This window comes from Pan troglodytes, chromosome 12, assembly GCF_028858775.2.
Source record: "Pan troglodytes isolate AG18354 chromosome 12, NHGRI_mPanTro3-v2.0_pri, whole genome shotgun sequence".
Classification (NCBI taxonomy): Eukaryota; Metazoa; Chordata; class Mammalia; order Primates; family Hominidae; genus Pan; species Pan troglodytes.
Genome location: NC_072410.2, coordinates 13,561,037 through 13,576,851, shown reverse-complemented (window position 1 = coordinate 13,576,851; position 15,815 = coordinate 13,561,037). Strand labels below are relative to the sequence as shown.

The 15,815-nt window shown below is 47.4% G+C and overlaps 2 protein-coding genes across 3 annotated transcripts in view; both read left to right on the top strand.

Moving 5' to 3' along the window:
* Positions 1–15,815, top strand: part of SH3RF3 (SH3 domain containing ring finger 3) — a 353,462-nt gene that overhangs the window by 100,329 nt on the left and 237,318 nt on the right. The window lies entirely within an intron of this gene.
* Positions 1–15,815, top strand: part of LOC129143190 (small nuclear ribonucleoprotein G-like) — a 71,907-nt gene that overhangs the window by 16,519 nt on the left and 39,573 nt on the right. The window contains exon 1 of the mRNA XM_063789449.1: positions 1–15,815. This exon is cut by the window's left edge and continues 16,519 nt beyond it; it is cut by the window's right edge and continues 39,573 nt beyond it. Within this exon, the coding sequence (XP_063645519.1) occupies positions 965–1,192 (228 nt within the window). The 5' untranslated portion in view covers positions 1–964 and the 3' untranslated portion in view covers positions 1,193–15,815.

Below are 15,815 nucleotides of genomic sequence, written 5' to 3'. Positions count from 1 at the left end.
AACTTACCAGGTTTAAATATTTATTATTATTATTAAAATAAATGGAATAATAATGGACTGGATTTTAAAGGATCTAGAATTTGACCGTTTTTCTTTTTCAAAACATGATAAATACAGAAAAACCTTTAACAAAATAATAACAGTAATAATAATAATAATAGTGGTATGTTTCCTGGGCTAAATTTAGAAAACTATTGAGTATGAGGCAAATATGGGAAACATATTTATATCAAAGGAGGACCTAGAAGCAAACTACCATAACTTGCCAAATTCAACTTCTATGTTTGTTATAATTTAGTAATTAGCTATTTTAGAAAAAAAAAAGTGCTTCAATAGGGAATTAGGATTTTCAGAATTTTGAAGCCCTGGGAAATAATTATATCCAGTGCTGTTTAGGTAGAACAAAAAATCAAATCACTTACCTGGAGTAAATCCAAAAAAGTGAAACCATTTTAAAAATTATCTTTTTAAATTTCTAAATTAACATTGTTTAGGCATATACATTGCATTCTGTATAGCTTTTTTTTCAAATTATTAATATTTTTATTTATTTATTTTTTTTGAGATTGAGTCTCACTCTGTCGCCCAGGCTGGAGTGCAGTGGCATGATCTCGGCTCATGGCAACCTCTGCCTCCTAGGTTCAAGTGATTCCCCTGCCTCAGCCTCCCACAGTAGCTGGGATTACAGGCATCTGCCACCATGCCTGGCTAATTTTTTTATTTTTAGTAGAGATGGGGTTTCACCATGTTGGCCAGGCTGGTCTCGAACTCCTTACCTTGGGTTATCCACCCGCCTCAGCCTCCCAAAGTGCTGGGATTAATTACAGGCGTGAGCCACCATGCCCGGCCCAAATTATCTTTAATAAAGAAGTAGAGAGATGCAAGACACCGGGCCTACCGCGGGAGCATGAGGGAGTCCGTGCATTCCTTTCCAAGGCATCTGTGAGTGCATGGAGTAGACACCATGAGCAAAGCTCACCCTCCCGAGTTGAAAAAATTTATGGACAAGAAGTTGTCATTGAAATTAAATGGTGGCAGACATGTCCAAGGAATGTTGTGGTCATTTGATCCCTTTATGAATCTTGTGATAGATGAATGTGTGGAGATGGCGACTGGTGGGCAACAGAACAATATTGGAATGGTGGTAATAGGAAATAGTATCATCATGTTAGAAGCCTTGGAACGAGTATAAATAATGGCTGTTCAGCAGAGAAACCCATGTCCTCTCTTCATAGGGTCTATTTTACTATGATGTAAAAATTAGGTCGTGTACATTTTCATATTAGACTTTTTGTTAAATAAACTTTTGTAATAGTCAAAAAAAGAATTAGATAATACTAAAAAATACCAAATATTTAATATTTTTAATACCAATTTTCTAATCCCTTTAAAGTACATAATGAGTTTTAAGAGGATGGTTTCCAGGGTTCTAGACTTTGAGTTCTCAACCTTATGTTCTTAAATCAGCAAAAGTACCCCCCAAATTAAACAAGATAAAACTTTTACTGAACACAATGGCTCATGCCTATAATCCCACCACTTTGGGAGGCCAAGGCAGGAGGATCACTTGAGCTAAGGAGTTAGAGATCAGCCTGGGCAACATAGTGAGATGCCATCTCTACAAAAAATACAAAAATTAGCTGAGTGGGGTGTCACAGGCCTATAGTCTCAGCTACTCAGGAGGCTGAGGTTGGAGGATGGATTGCTTAAGCCTGGGAGGCAGAGGTTGCAGTGAACCAAGATTGCACCACTGCGCTCCAGCCCAGGTGACACAGTGAGACCCTGTCCCAGAGGAGAAAAAAAAACTTTCAACATTATAATTTAAAAAGATGTTTTAGGCTTAATTTAGAAAGTTTACATTGTTCAACAGAAGCCGGGTTTATTTTTAGAGGAATAGTTGGGTGCAAACTCTCAAAATTTTCTGAACTTAATGTTTACTTCTGAAACTCCTTCCTCAGGCTTGTTTTATAAGCTTTGTCTTTTTACAGGCCTTCAGTTTTAGCTTTATCATGGGTTGATCAGCCGTCCTGGTGTTCCTGGGACTGAGGAGTTTCTTGGGATGTGGGACTCTCAGTGCTAAAACCAGGGATATTTCAGGCAAACTAGAATGACAGAATGAGTTAAGATGGATTATGTCCTGATAAACCCATCAATAGTTGGAAGTATCATAAGTTGAAAACGCATGTAATACACCAAACCTACAGAACCTCATAGCTCAGCCTAGCCTAATTTAAATGTACTCAGAACAATATACATGAGGCTGGCTAATGTAATCAGCCTACAGTTGGGCTGAATCGTCTAACACAAAGCCTGTTGTATAATAAAGTGTTGAATATCTGTGTCATTTACCTAATACTGTCTTGAAAGTGAAAAACACTGGTTATATAGGTATGTGAAGTACCGTTTGGGTATTGTATTGTACCATCATAAAGTAGAAAAATCTTAAGTCAGCCCATCGTAAGTAGGGGACTGACTGTAGTCAATCACCCTATTCTTCTTGAACCTCAAAAAGCAAAATCCATCAGTTTAAATTTAGACCCACATGTGTAGCCTTTACTTTTTTTTTCTTTTTTTTTTTTTTTAAGAGCTAGAGTCTTGCTCTGTTGCCCAGGCTGGAGTGCAGTGGTGCGATCTCAGCTCACTGCAACCTCCACCTCACGAGTTCAAGTGATTCTCCTGCCTCAGCCTTCTGAGTAGCTGGGATTACAGCCACGTGCCACCATGCCTGGCTAGTTTTTGTATTTTTAGTAGAGATGGGGTTTCACAAGGCTGGTCTTGAACTCCTGACCTGAAGTGATCCGCCTGCCTCAGCCTCCCAAAGTGCTGGGATTGCAGGCATGAGCCACCGCGCCCGGCCTAGCCTTTAAATTTGATTAAGGTGCTTTGATTAGTTTATTTCCTTGGGAGGCAGAAGTGTTTACAAAGAAGAGGCCCCAGGATAGGCTGTGTCCATGTGGTTTCGGGACATTGGGTGCTGCTTTCCGGGTGGGCTGGTGAGGGCATTTTTTGCTGCCCAGCTCTCATGTTTCCCAGGCTTGCTATTTGTTTTCTAATCCAGGCAACAGAAACACCACATGTGTCCATGATTTTCATGCTGGATCTAAGATGTTGAGGCAGCAAATTCTTATTCTGACTAATTTAACAGTCTTTCGGTTTAGCCTGTGCTTGGGGCTGTGCTTAGAATTTTGATAAAAATGGTTGTATCTGGGTCATTTGGAAAGGAATTTGGCTGTCTGGAAAATAGAACATATAATAGAACAGGTGGTTATTAAAGCACCAGGCCAAGTGGAGACCATGATTTCTCTTTGATTTAGATACAAAGATTGCTATATAGGTTGACACACAAAGATTTACAATTTGTAATTTAAGATAATAATTGTTCAGGGAGCAGAAACCAGAAAGTAATATATGAGTATTTTTTCTTGAACTGCATTTTCTTCTTTCTAAAAGCATGGAAGTCTTTAATTCCCCTTCCACAGCTCTTAAGGCTGTCAAATGTAGTGGGAATGGGGCCTGGCCCCTGAGATGTGTAGGTTATACATCATACAACTCAGGGGCCAGGCACCATTCACATCACATTTATCCTAGATTTGTCTTGAAGGGTTGCTTTTTCTGACCCACATGAGAATTTCCCTGGGCTAGTGGCAGCCAGCATGACTGCCTCACCAACCCCTCTAGCAAGGACTCTTAGAGGAAAACATGAAGAAAATCACATTTTTCTTCTGGTAACATTTTATAGACTTCTTCACTCCACTCCAGACCTTTGGATGTCTGACCTGAGGACAATCAATATGTTTTTCTAGAGTTTTTAGCATGCAGCAGCATAGTGGCTTAGAGTGCAGACCAAGGAGTCAGTGCCATAATTTTCTACCTGTATAATCCTGTGCAAGTTGGCCTCACTGTGCCTCAGTTTCCCCATCTGTAAAATGGGGGCAGCACATTCCTCATTGGACTGTTGGGGAGGTTAAATGGATTAATGCTGTAAAGTACTTAGAATGGGGCCTGACACATTGCATGTAAATGTTACCAGCCTCGTTCAGCTTTGCCTCTGACACTGAGCTGATGTACCTGGGTCTGGCAATACAGCATTGTAGATGCTGATTAAAACTTGAGGCACATGTGAAGAAACCATGACTATTCCCATGACCCCGTGAGAAGGTTGGTCAAATAATTTCTTTGTCTTCTGCTGGGTTTCACTTCCTGCTGTCTCAGCTGCACCCCCTAACGTTGGTGTGTGGTTGTCTCTGTGCCAGCCGCTCCCATGAGAGGAGCCTCTCATTGCCGGGACTTTAGTGGCTCGGGACAGTGCCCCATGAGCGCTCCAGTTAAGCCAACAGATGGGTACTTCTAGGCTGGAGGCACTGCCTCGCCAGGGCAGTATCTGCTCTCTGTGGATGTCCGAATTCTCACGGGTGGGCTCAGCGAGACAGGACGCTTCATGTGACCCACTCTGGTCTCAAAAGCTAGAAAAATGCTCTGGAAGGATATTGAACACCTACGTGGGGCTCTGTGGTTCAGGTTAGGTTACTCCATTAGATCATTTGTATCTGGAAAGAACAGGGATGGCTCCAACACTGTACAAGCCTGCAGTCCTCCTAAGGCTAAAAGACACAAGGTGGTACCCGTGTCATGGTGGTGGGAGGTTAAAGATTAGTGTGTGTGTGTGTGTGTGTCTGTGTGTGTACATGTGCACGTGTGCAACTCTTGCTTTGTGTGTGTGGCATTTCACTTTCCTAATCAATTTAGGCAACCTGTTGGGGCTTCGGAATAGTGCATCTGGGTTGGAAGTATCTCCCAGTGAATGGGTCACACTGTCACACTGGGCTTCCAGCAGACCCCATACCACCCACCGGTGAAACTTGAGTAAAGCTACTCTAAGAATACAGAGCATTGGAGAAGTGCTTTATTCGGTTAACTTTACCACCACCAGGGAATGTCTGGGTTGTTCTCATTTTAATGATCAGTATGAAGGTCTGTGGGGTTGTGGACACATTCAGGGTTGGACTGGGGTTCGTATTAGTCAGTCGACTGGGTATCTTTATTCACAGAAGAGGCAAAATTAGCAAATAACCCCATCAAAATCATCTTGATAGTTGTTCTCACCAAGGTTGCTATCACCTCTATAATTATGAAAATGTTTTATGAGGTAGGCTTGGGAATTTGGACACCTTTTGAGAACTGTTGGGAACAACCTTCTCAGTTAAGTAAAGAAACTACTTACCAGAAAACATGTGGAGGACGCTGGGGTGATAACTCATGGTCATTTCCGATAAGCTACTTCTAGGGCCAGAATCTCTGCTGAATCTCAGCTTCCTGATTTAATGAAGACAAGGAAATGAAACCGCCCTGCCGACTGTTTGTGCTTTTAATAGGCCGAGTTTTCAGAAAGAGAAGACAGTTCAATTAGTTTTCCTTTTTGCCCTTTGCATTCTCCCTGCTTCTGTCCTGCAGATCAAGGCCTTTGAAAGGAAGGGGAAGAGGAAGTGTTTTCTTGCTTAGTGAATAGGATGCACCTTTCCCCTGAGGAGGATTCCCTGTGTGTGCTTGTATGTAAATGTACATACTCTCTTACTGTCCTCTTTTTCCTCCTCACAAATGTAAGCCTGTATGTGCTTCATATTAATACTTGGCATTCCCATGAGCCTGCAAAGTCTGGAGGGAGAGGCCAGGCCCGTGCTTCTGGCCGCTGTGACCCAGCACCTGGCGGAGGCCCTCACTGAGTCCTGTCCCCTGAGTGGAGGTGAAAGGTAGACAAGGAAGACCCCACAGTTGGAGAGCCTGCCATGGACAGGTCGCGCATTGTTTCACCTGGGCCTGGTTGAGCGTATTCCTGGGAGTGGGGGAAGTTGACGCTGTGACGTAGTCCTGGGGCGAGCTTGGAAGGTGCTCTGGGCTTGTCAGTTGACAGTGTGTCATGAGGGATATGAGCGGCAATGCGATGTCCTCCCCTGCAAGGAAGGAGATGTTTCAGACTTACCATTGACTGAAACAGGGAGACGAGTGCTCTCTCATGGAAACAGGGCAGATTTGAGATCAGTCACAAACACTTACCAAGGCCCAGGTTCAGTCCACTCCTGGAGCTTTGAGGGGCTAGTGTGTAAAGGGTACTGAAGCCCTTTTGCTAGGTGCGCTGGCCTGAGAGCTTCGAGGGGATTTGCCAATGGGATTGTGCCACAATTTTTATTACTTTTTCCCTAGTCTTCGTGGTCTAAGTTTTGTTTTCTCAATCTTTCTTTTCTCATCTTCCTTGTGTGGAGTTAACTTTTAATCAGGGAAAGGGAATACATTGAGCTATTGATGAACGAATCACTGGAGAAAACAGTGAAGTGGGATTTTTATTTCAGGGTGTCTTAGGTGGCAGTGCCGGGCGACAGGTGGGGGTGTCCCTTGTCTTCCATTGTCCCGGAGACTAACCATCAGCCTCTACCTAATTGAATGGCATTTTTATGTGTTTTTCATGAACGGTGGTGGATGGTGATGTGTGGGGGACTAGCAGCTCTTCATGCTGGAGGGAGTTATTCCGCCTCTGCTCTCAGACAGCCTGTGACCAGGCACGGGTCACATTGCTGCTCTGGACTTGCACTGTATGGCATTTGAATGTCATGTAGGGGTACTGTGTATTTCAGTGGCTGTGTCTAGGCAGCCCGAAAGCCACTGAATCCCTCTTGTCCACTCTGCAGCCGACATTCACTCAGCATCCTGGAAAAGTGCCCACTGGGGCAGGAGCTTCTCTTGCTCATGTGGACATGACGGTAAGTCCTTCTTGGAGAGGCAGCATCAAGTCATGTTGTTCGTTCTGTGGCCAGGAGGTACAAAGTCAGCTGTTTCTGCTTTTAAGTGATGTGGGCTTAAGGAAGAGGGAAGGAGGAATGAAGGAAAGAAAGGAATTGAGGAGGGAATGAAAGAAGGAGAGGGAGGGAGAGGAAGGGAAGGAGGGAGAGGAAGGGAAGGAGGGAGAGGAAGGGAAGGAGGGAAGGAAGGGAGGAAGGGACGGAGGGAGGAAGGAAGAAGCCCCATGGCTTTCTTGTAAATAGCAGCTGCCCTGAAGTCTGTGAAGGGCACACCAAGAGTCTGGCTGGGAAGTTGTCAGCCAGGAAACTGTGGCCCAAGTTCGTGGTGAGTGAGGAGTTACTTTCTCCCCTTGACCACTGGAGCAGGATAGACTCTGCCTGCCACCCGTCCCATGAAGAAGACTTTCCTTCTGAGTGCCTTGGTTTGCGCTTCAGGGAAGCCACTGACACGTTCATTACCTGTTTCCTGAATTAGACAGTTAGAGCTCCCTGTCTCAGTGTCCAAAAAAACCAAGGGGCCCCAAGTGCAGAAACAAGGGCTGAAAATGTATGTTTTACGGACAGGAGACAGCCAGCCTGTTTAAGTGGAGGCTTTTTTGGAAACCCCACTTTCCCAGTGAGTCACAGTAAACACAGACAGAGCACACTTCTTCTCTGACACCAGGGCCAGGGCTGTCCTGGGCTCAGAGTGAATTAGACCAGCTTGCCTTTTGTGTTCACCATTCTAGCATTTCTTTCCCTGCTTGATTGTCACCACATGTGCACACACATACCCACATACCTGTGCACACATGTACACTTTCTTATTTGCTGACCCTCGCAGCCCTGCCATCCCTGGGCTACCAGGCAGACTTTCTGATCTGGAGCTTAACCGGCCCAGACACTGGAAACACCAAGCAACTGGTGGCTGGTAAGACTTTTACCCCATCAACGAGGCTTACGAAAGAGTAAACTTACCTTAATAATGCCTAGTGGCCAGGTTTCCAGGAGTGGGGGACAGCCTGGCGCTGTTTGTAGGGGCTGAAGGGAATGTTTACTGAGGGGATCCTGATGCAGTGGCCACTGTGACAGCCAGTCAGGAGGTCTTGTCCCCATTCTAAAGAGCGAGAAACTGCAGAGTTGAGAGGACCACAAACCCTAGTGCAGCCGGGTTTTCTGCAGGGGTCTCTACAGCTCAGAGCCTCTAGGCTTTGTCACCTCCTGGGTATTGGAGGCTTCCTTGGGCCCTCAGCACAGCCCACACCTACCAGGGCCAATCCAATCATGTAGGCTGGCCAGGGCGGTGAGCCTCCGAACAATGTATGGGTGGTGCCACCAATCCTTGTCCTCACTAGGAATCCAGTCAGTCATCCCGCAATTCCCCAGGCCGGGCCACAGCTGGCTGTGCTCCTAACATCCTTGCACTGACCAGCAGGTCACCAGTACCTCTGGGAGCCTGACTGTGTGGCAGCCGTGTCTGAGTGATGACTGCCAGAAAGTTCTGGTTTGTTATTCAGACATATAATACATGCTGCTTTGAAGACAGTGGCCTGCACTGCTGTTGTCCTTCCTAATAGGGGTAGGGTCTTGCCAGGTCAGAGCAGGACCCATCTAGGGGCAGTGACCTGTGCTGATGTTCTTGGCTGTGCTGGATTTGACCAGAACACTCTGTGGTCAGGGGTTTTGCCTTTCAGCTCGAGCTGCAGAGAGACCCTCTCTGTCCTGCTGCTTCCCCAGATTCTGCCCACGGGGCATCCGCATGCCCTCTCTAGCTGGGTGAACTATGTGGGGTCAGCTTACTGTGTAGGCTGCCTCGGGAAGGAGGGAGAGCCTTGTGCTGCCAGGGCCCTAGTTTCCATTTGGCTTCATCAGAGAGTTTCTGACACATACCTACTGCCAGATCACATGTAATAGCTGCAACATGCCACGCGGCTTGTGGCTGAAGTTACTTACAAAAGCCGGGTTGAGGAATCCATAAAGTGTAGGCTTCTCTGGCCTTCATGGGTCAGATTAAAGGGTGTCCTGGCCCTGAGGAGCACCCAGACCTGCAGCTGCTGCTGGCTCCTGAACAACTGGCTCTGAGTGTGCAGAGGCCTCGCTCTGACAGTTGAGCCTACCTGAAGCCCTCTGAGACCACCATCCAGAGCCGGAGGCATCCTACATACCTGCATGCAAGGGGAGGCTGGGCCTCCAGGGCTGCTCTGTTGTGATTTCTGCTGGGTTGTGTGACGGTGGTGCATTGGCTGTTGTGGGCCTGTTGGTGGACTAGAGTCCTTGATTTTCCTTCTGTGCAAAGTCAGGACTCTCTGGGGCCCTTCATGCCTTAACATCCCAAGAGGCTTGTTTTGTTATTTTCTTCCACAATGCCCTGGAGTTACCATGTTTGGGCGGCATGTTATTTATGGAGAAGTTGGTGACAGGGAGACCCTGATGTAACTTGAATTGTGATAATGTCTATACTTGCTCTCACGGCCTACGGAAGAAGAATTTGTTTTTCTTGATTTGGTTCTTTTCACTTCTTTTGCTTCATGGAGGCTTCACGTAGGTGCATGTGGAGGGAGCTTTATTCAGACAAGTTTCCTTGACATCTCTGGGAGGTCTCTGTTTGTCTGGCTCTGAGAGCATCTGGTGTTTGGACAGCCTCTGGGCCGGGCGCTGTGGGGATGGCTCTGGAAACTGTCAGTCATGCGTGTGCTACACCGTGCACAACAGGGGCTCTGCAGACGATATCCATGTTCTCAGACGCCCAGGGGTTTTCTTTGCTTAGGTTCTCTTTTCTTCCTTGGCCAGAGATATCTTTTCCAAGTAGTAATTGTAATTTTTTTGGTGGAGGGTTATTTGTGATGTTTATCTCAACCCTGGGAATACCTTTTTGAGAGTAGAGAGGCTCTCTGGGATCTTTTCATTTTCTAAATTCTCAGTGTATTTAGGGAATAAATGCATTCCCGAGACTTTCCTGGCGGCTGTTGATAAGCCTGCAGTGCACTACTGATGGTTGGCAGCCCTGTGATTTACCGTCCTCTCCCTAGTGGAAAACCATGCAAACTGACGCCTAAACCCAAGGCGCCATGCACAGTCACTGCTGATCCCAAGTGCTAGGCAAGGCCCAGGTGAGGTGAATGAGGGAGACCTGTGACCCAAGGTCAGGGAGCTGCATGTGCCCTTCCAGGAACCACCAAAGCAGGAGAGCAGGTGCAGTTGGCTTGGATGGGTTCAGGGCCAGAGAAAGGTGGAGAAAGCATCTGCCTCCCAGTGGCTGTATCTGGGTTTTAATTCCAGTTCCATACTTACCCTCTGTGGAGCTTAGCACTTTCACTTGTAGCGTGGGCACAGGGACACCTTGGTCATAGGCAAGAGGGCTCCCGATCTTGTATGTGGAGTGCCTGATGCAGGATCTGACTGGTGAGATGGCCCATGGCTGAGAGCTGACAGGCTGTCCAGGGCCAACGGAGGCCCATGGGAGAAGCGGCCTGCAGAGGGTGAAGAGAAGACTTGCAATCTTATGGCCTGATACTGTCCATGGGCAATCCAGGGACAGAAGGCACGGAAACTTCAGGTGACCCTAGCGTGTGTCTGAACCACGTTCCTAAGTGCATGGTTTCAGGGGAGGGACTTCTTCCTCCCCTACAGAGAGTAATGGAAGGTAAATGGTTGAAGCCAGGCAGGCAGGTGACTTCAGAACCCCATCCTGCCTCTGCTGTGAGAGGAAGGCCACTCTGTTTACAAGCAGTGAGGCTGGTCTGTTTGAGGTGTTCTCAGCCCCATGTGCCCTTCTCTGGGTGGAGAGCTTTTCCCTCCCTTTAGAGGGCGCTGTGTCTGCAGGAAGGAGGTCAGTAGCATGAGCACTTGGCCTGAAGTGACTTACACGGGTCCATTTCTGCCAAGACGCCCAATGGGGGCCCAACAGCCAGGCCCGTGAGCTAGCCTTCTGTTGTGTGGACACATCAACATTTCTGGCTCTGTCACACAGGTATGGTCAGGGCCCTTTGTAGTTGCATAGGTGTAAAGCGAGGGCCCTGGCTGGTGGCTCTTCCTGTCAAGCAGAACAAAGCAATGATGTGGAGGTGATTGTCCCCTCCCCAGGGCTCCAGGAAGCCTTGATCTGCACACTGTGCTGAACAGCACACAGCAAGAGCTCTAGCTAATCATGAAGATTGAATTTTGTTTGTTTTCATTGTAATTACAGCAGAGCAGTAAAATGTGCAGTCTGTGGAGCTGGACAGGCAGAGGTCAAGGATGTTTGCTTCTTGGCTTTGGAGGTGTCAGACGTGTGTGAAATATGCTCAGCCTCCCACCTGTGTGTGCAGCAGCCAGGCACCTCCCATCTCCCAGGGACAAACACAAACAAGTGCATTCGAAGGGAAGGGTGTGCCCAGAAAGAAGTGGCATGGGGCTGCAGGTGGTGTTCAGTGTTCATTGAGACTCTGATGGCTGTGTGCTGGCCAGGCCCCATGACGACAGGTAAAGCTTAGGACTCTTATTGAATTGGATGTGTATTTAAAATTTGGCTCATTGAGAATCAGTGTAATCGGCAGGCATTTCAAGCCTTTGTCATGGATTTATACAGTGTTTGGGAGGTGGGTCACCCTACTGGTCAGCCTCCCCACCCCTTCACTTACAGTAGGGAAACTGAGGCTTGCCTTTTTTAAAAAAAATTTATTAATTGGGCTGTCTGCTGATATGAGACATGTTGATGCATTCAGTGTGGTGTGTATTAAGATCTTTACTGGATGTGTAGCATTCCACTTCATTACATCAGAGGAAGGGCCACAGAGCTCTATAAAACCAGGTCCCCTAAGAGTGGCCAGAGCAGGAGACAGGTCGGTGGCCCGGCTGCTGATGCACCAGCCCCAACGGTGCCAGCAAGCATGAGCAAGCCCACAGGTGCCCCTCGGCCTCAGGGCAGGAAAGCCCTGGGAAATGCTTATTATTACAGTGCTGGGGTCTTTCCTGTTATGGTTACAGTTGTATTTGTCTAACAGTCTTATTTAAAGAAGACCAGCATCATGATTCTGCATTTAACCATCTGAAGCTTGAAAGCTTGGAGAGAAACCAGTTGTCTAAGTGGTTTGTAAATGGGAGAGATAAATGTCTCGAGTAACCACGGTGGAAAAGCACGAGGAGGGTGGTGCTTTCACTGTACCTGGGGGCAGCCATGCTGATTGCAGGAGCTTTGGGGTTACTGCCTTCAAACCCTGCTTTCGATGCCCTGGGAACCTCTCATGGTGCCTGTGGGGTACCCAAGAGCCCATAGGACAGTGTCCGGAGGCCCCACTCTCTGCAGCCAGGTAAACCTACCCCGGCCCTTTCCTTGCGGCCTCATCCTTCAAAGGTTTTCTTGTTTTATTATTTTATGTAATGTTGTTTCTTTTAAAGAAGCTGAGAAATGAAAGAGCAATTATATGTCTACAACTTTTGTGATATTAACCTTATTTTGAATTTCTGGTTTACCCCATTTGTGTTGGTGCATTCAAGTTATTATCAGGAGATAATTCTTTATCCGCAAATAGCTTTGTTCTCACTCACCTCCTTGGTTCCATTATTGGAAAATATATTACATTTATGTATGTAATGGGCCCAATGATAAAATTATATTTTTATTTTTATACAATACTTTCTTTTTTCTTTTTTATTTTTTTGAGACAGAGTCTTCCTCTGTTGTCCAGGCTGGAGTGCAGTGGCATGATCTTGGCTCACTGCAACCTCCGCCTCCCGGGTTCCAGCAACTCTCCTGTCTCAGCCTCCCACGTAGCTGGGAGTACAGGTGCCCGCCACCACACCTGGCTCGTTTTTTGTATTTTTTTTTGTATTTTTCGTAGAGACAGGGTTTCACCATATTGGCCAGGCTGGTCTCGAACTCCTGACCTTAGGTAAGTCACCCACCTCGGCCTCCCAAAGGGCTGGGATTATAGGCGTGAGCCACCACGCCCAGCCGCAATCACTTTGTTAAATGAGTTAAGAACGGCAGAGACATGCATTCATACTATCTTTTATAATGACCCGGCTGTCTTTACTAGTGCTCTTTGTCATTTTATGTTGCTTTAAATTATTATATGTGGTCACTTGATTTTAGCCTAAAAAAGCTTTCATTGCTATTTTCTATAAGGTGGGTAGATCAACTAGCATCAGATTTTCTCAGTTTTTGTATATCTGGAATGTGTTTATTTTGTCTTTGTTTTTGATAGGTAGCTTTTCTGGTTGTAAAATTCTTGATTGACAGCCTTCAATCAAATAAGTAATGAAATAGTAGCTAGAATATGGAGACTTTAAAATGTCCTCTGTGGATTAGGGGGCTGATGCATACATAGAAAGATTGATTCTCTCAGTTTTATTCCTGGGGAGCCAGGTAGAGAATTTGCTTTTAGGAGGTGGATTTTCATTCCTTGAGCAAAGCTAATAGATGAACTTAGCTCATTCTGCCAGGACAGTCTGTCAGTGGAGAGACTATACTATTAATAGAAAGGAATGTGAGGCCGGGCGCGGTGGCTCACGCCTGTAATCCCAGCACTCTGGGAGGCCGAGGTGGGCAGATCATGAGGTCAGGAGATTGAGATAGACCTGGCTAACACTGTGAAATGCCGTCTCTACTAAAAAAATACAAAAAATTAGCTGGGCATGGTGGCGGGAGCCTGTAGTCCCCAGCTGCTCGGGAGGCTGAGGCAGGAGAATGGTGTGAACCCAGGAGACGGAGCTTGCAGTGAGCCAAGATCGTGCCACTGCACTCCAGCCTGGGCGACAGAACGAGTCTCCATCTCAAAAAGAAAGAAAGGAATGAGAGCTGGACAAGTCATTCCCTGGTCAGGACACTCCAGAAGCCCTACATGGTTTGCAAAGCCATCTGGGCTGTTCCAGCTCCTCCCTGTCTTTAAGCTACAGATCTCAGTCTGTGGGTGCTACCTGTCCACCTCCCCAGGATCCACCTCGAGTCTGTGGGTGCCCCCATCCACCTCCACAGGATCCACCCCAAGTCTGTGTGTGCTCCCCGTCCACCTCCCCAGGATCCACTCCGAGTCTGTGGGTGCCCCCATCCACCTCCACAGGATCCACCCCAAGTCTGTGTGTGCTCCCCGTTCACCTCCCCAGGATCCACTCCGAGTCTGTGGGTGCCCCCATCCACCTCCACAGGATCCACCCCAAGTCTGTGTGTGCTCCCCGTTCACCTCCCCAGGATCCACTCCGAGTCTGTGGGTGCTCCCCATCCACCTCCCCAGGATCCACCTCGAGTCTGTGGGTGCCCCCATCCACCTCCACAGGATCCACCCCAAGTCTATGTGTGCTCCCCATCTACCTCCCTATATGTCCTGCTGGGCTTCTTACCCTTAGAGGTGCTCGATAGATAGAAGATGGCAAAATGAATCAAGTCTCAGGGCCAAAGCCAGGCTTTTTGTAAGATCTCAAGGCACGATTTAAAACCATGTGCATGAGCTGACAGTTGGATGTCAGGAGGTCAGGAGTCTAGGTGGTGGTGAATTTTACAACAGAGATGATAACAGCCCCTCCCACTGAGCCCAGTAGATGCTAGATGTTTCCGTAAGGGCTTTCTGTGTATCCTTAGCCAGTGCCCTTCCCAGGCCCACCGGGTGGGCATCTCATTCTTCTGAGGGCCGTGGAGTCTGGCCATCACCTACCGTGCATGCCGCACCCTCCTGAGGCTTTCTGGAGTGTGCTATTTTCCACTTCCTGTTGGACAGACATCTTAAACATCCTTATGTTTCCCAGACATCTCAGTCTGCCTTCCTAGCATAATTCTTCTTGTAAGAAATGTAGGATTTTGTGGGTGGCAGGGGGACTAGGGAACATGCATCAGGGATAGCCGCATGCTCTGTCTTAGAGGCATCATCAGCCTGGGGAACCTGGCCAGCTCTTGTGGACCGCAGTCTAATTGGCCTGCTCCCTGCAGAGTGAGTGGGCTGCTTAGACTTTGCCCCCTTGAGGCGTTGCGAAATAGGATGGTGTGTGTTTTATTTTTTTTCCTTGTTATTTAAGAAGGAACATTGAAGAGAGCCAGGAGGGTTCCTAGTGGAAAGGAAGGCAGGGAGAACAGCTGCACATTAGGATTAAAGGGCCAAGGCAGGACAAGGCCAGGGGAGCTCTGAGGGCAGCTCGTGGGCTGTGTTCGCCAACTGCTGGAGATGGGTGAGATGCGGAAAACAAGCAAAATACTGCAAAATGGAAGAAAAATTGACCTTTCCTGTTATCCATTCTCCTCACAGTTTATCAGATGGTGGAAGGAAACACTGTAATTCTAGAAATAAGCCCCACCCTGACAGTGAGCCCCCACCTCCCAGCGTGGAAATAACCCATTCAGGGCAGTGGCACCCTGCTGCCCACCCTTAGGCTGCTATAGGCCAGTATAGGCGGGGGTCCCTGCAAGCCCAGGTCTCCTTCAGGGCAGGTGTGGCTCTTCCTCTCCCAGATGACTCAGAAAGCCCCCCAGGGGCCTGCATGGGTCCTGCCAGGTGGCCAACGCTGAAACAGAATGTGTCTTTGATTTGGGTTGAATTTATAGCCACAGGTCATCTGATTATAGTCAGAAATTCTGAAGGGAAGTTGCAGGTTTTTATCAATAAAAAATGTTTAATTTAAAAAAAAGAGATTGGCACATAAAAGCTTTTAATATGCAGGGTTGCAAGGGCAGAGAGAAATAATGAGAGGTCCTGGGTGGGTCAAGGGGGTGGACACCACTGAGCTGGGGCATTGAGACCCTGCCAGCACCAGCTGTGCCCAGTCTGAAGTTTCAGAGATTGAAGGAAACTTGAAATTACCCACCGAGCCCTGGAGAAATCCTTGGGAGCCCAGACATTTGCTTATGTGCGCATGTGTGTCATGTGCATGTGTGTGTATTGTGTGTATATGTGTATTCGGTGTGTTGTATGTGCATGTGTGCTGTGTGTGTTGTGTATGGTATGTGTGTTGTGCGTGCATGTGTGTGTTGTGTGTATGTGTATTCAGTGTGTTGTAGGTGCATGTGTGCTGTGTGTGTTGTGTATGGTGTGTGTTGTGCGTGCATGTGTGTGTTGTGTGTTGTGTGCATATGTATGTTGT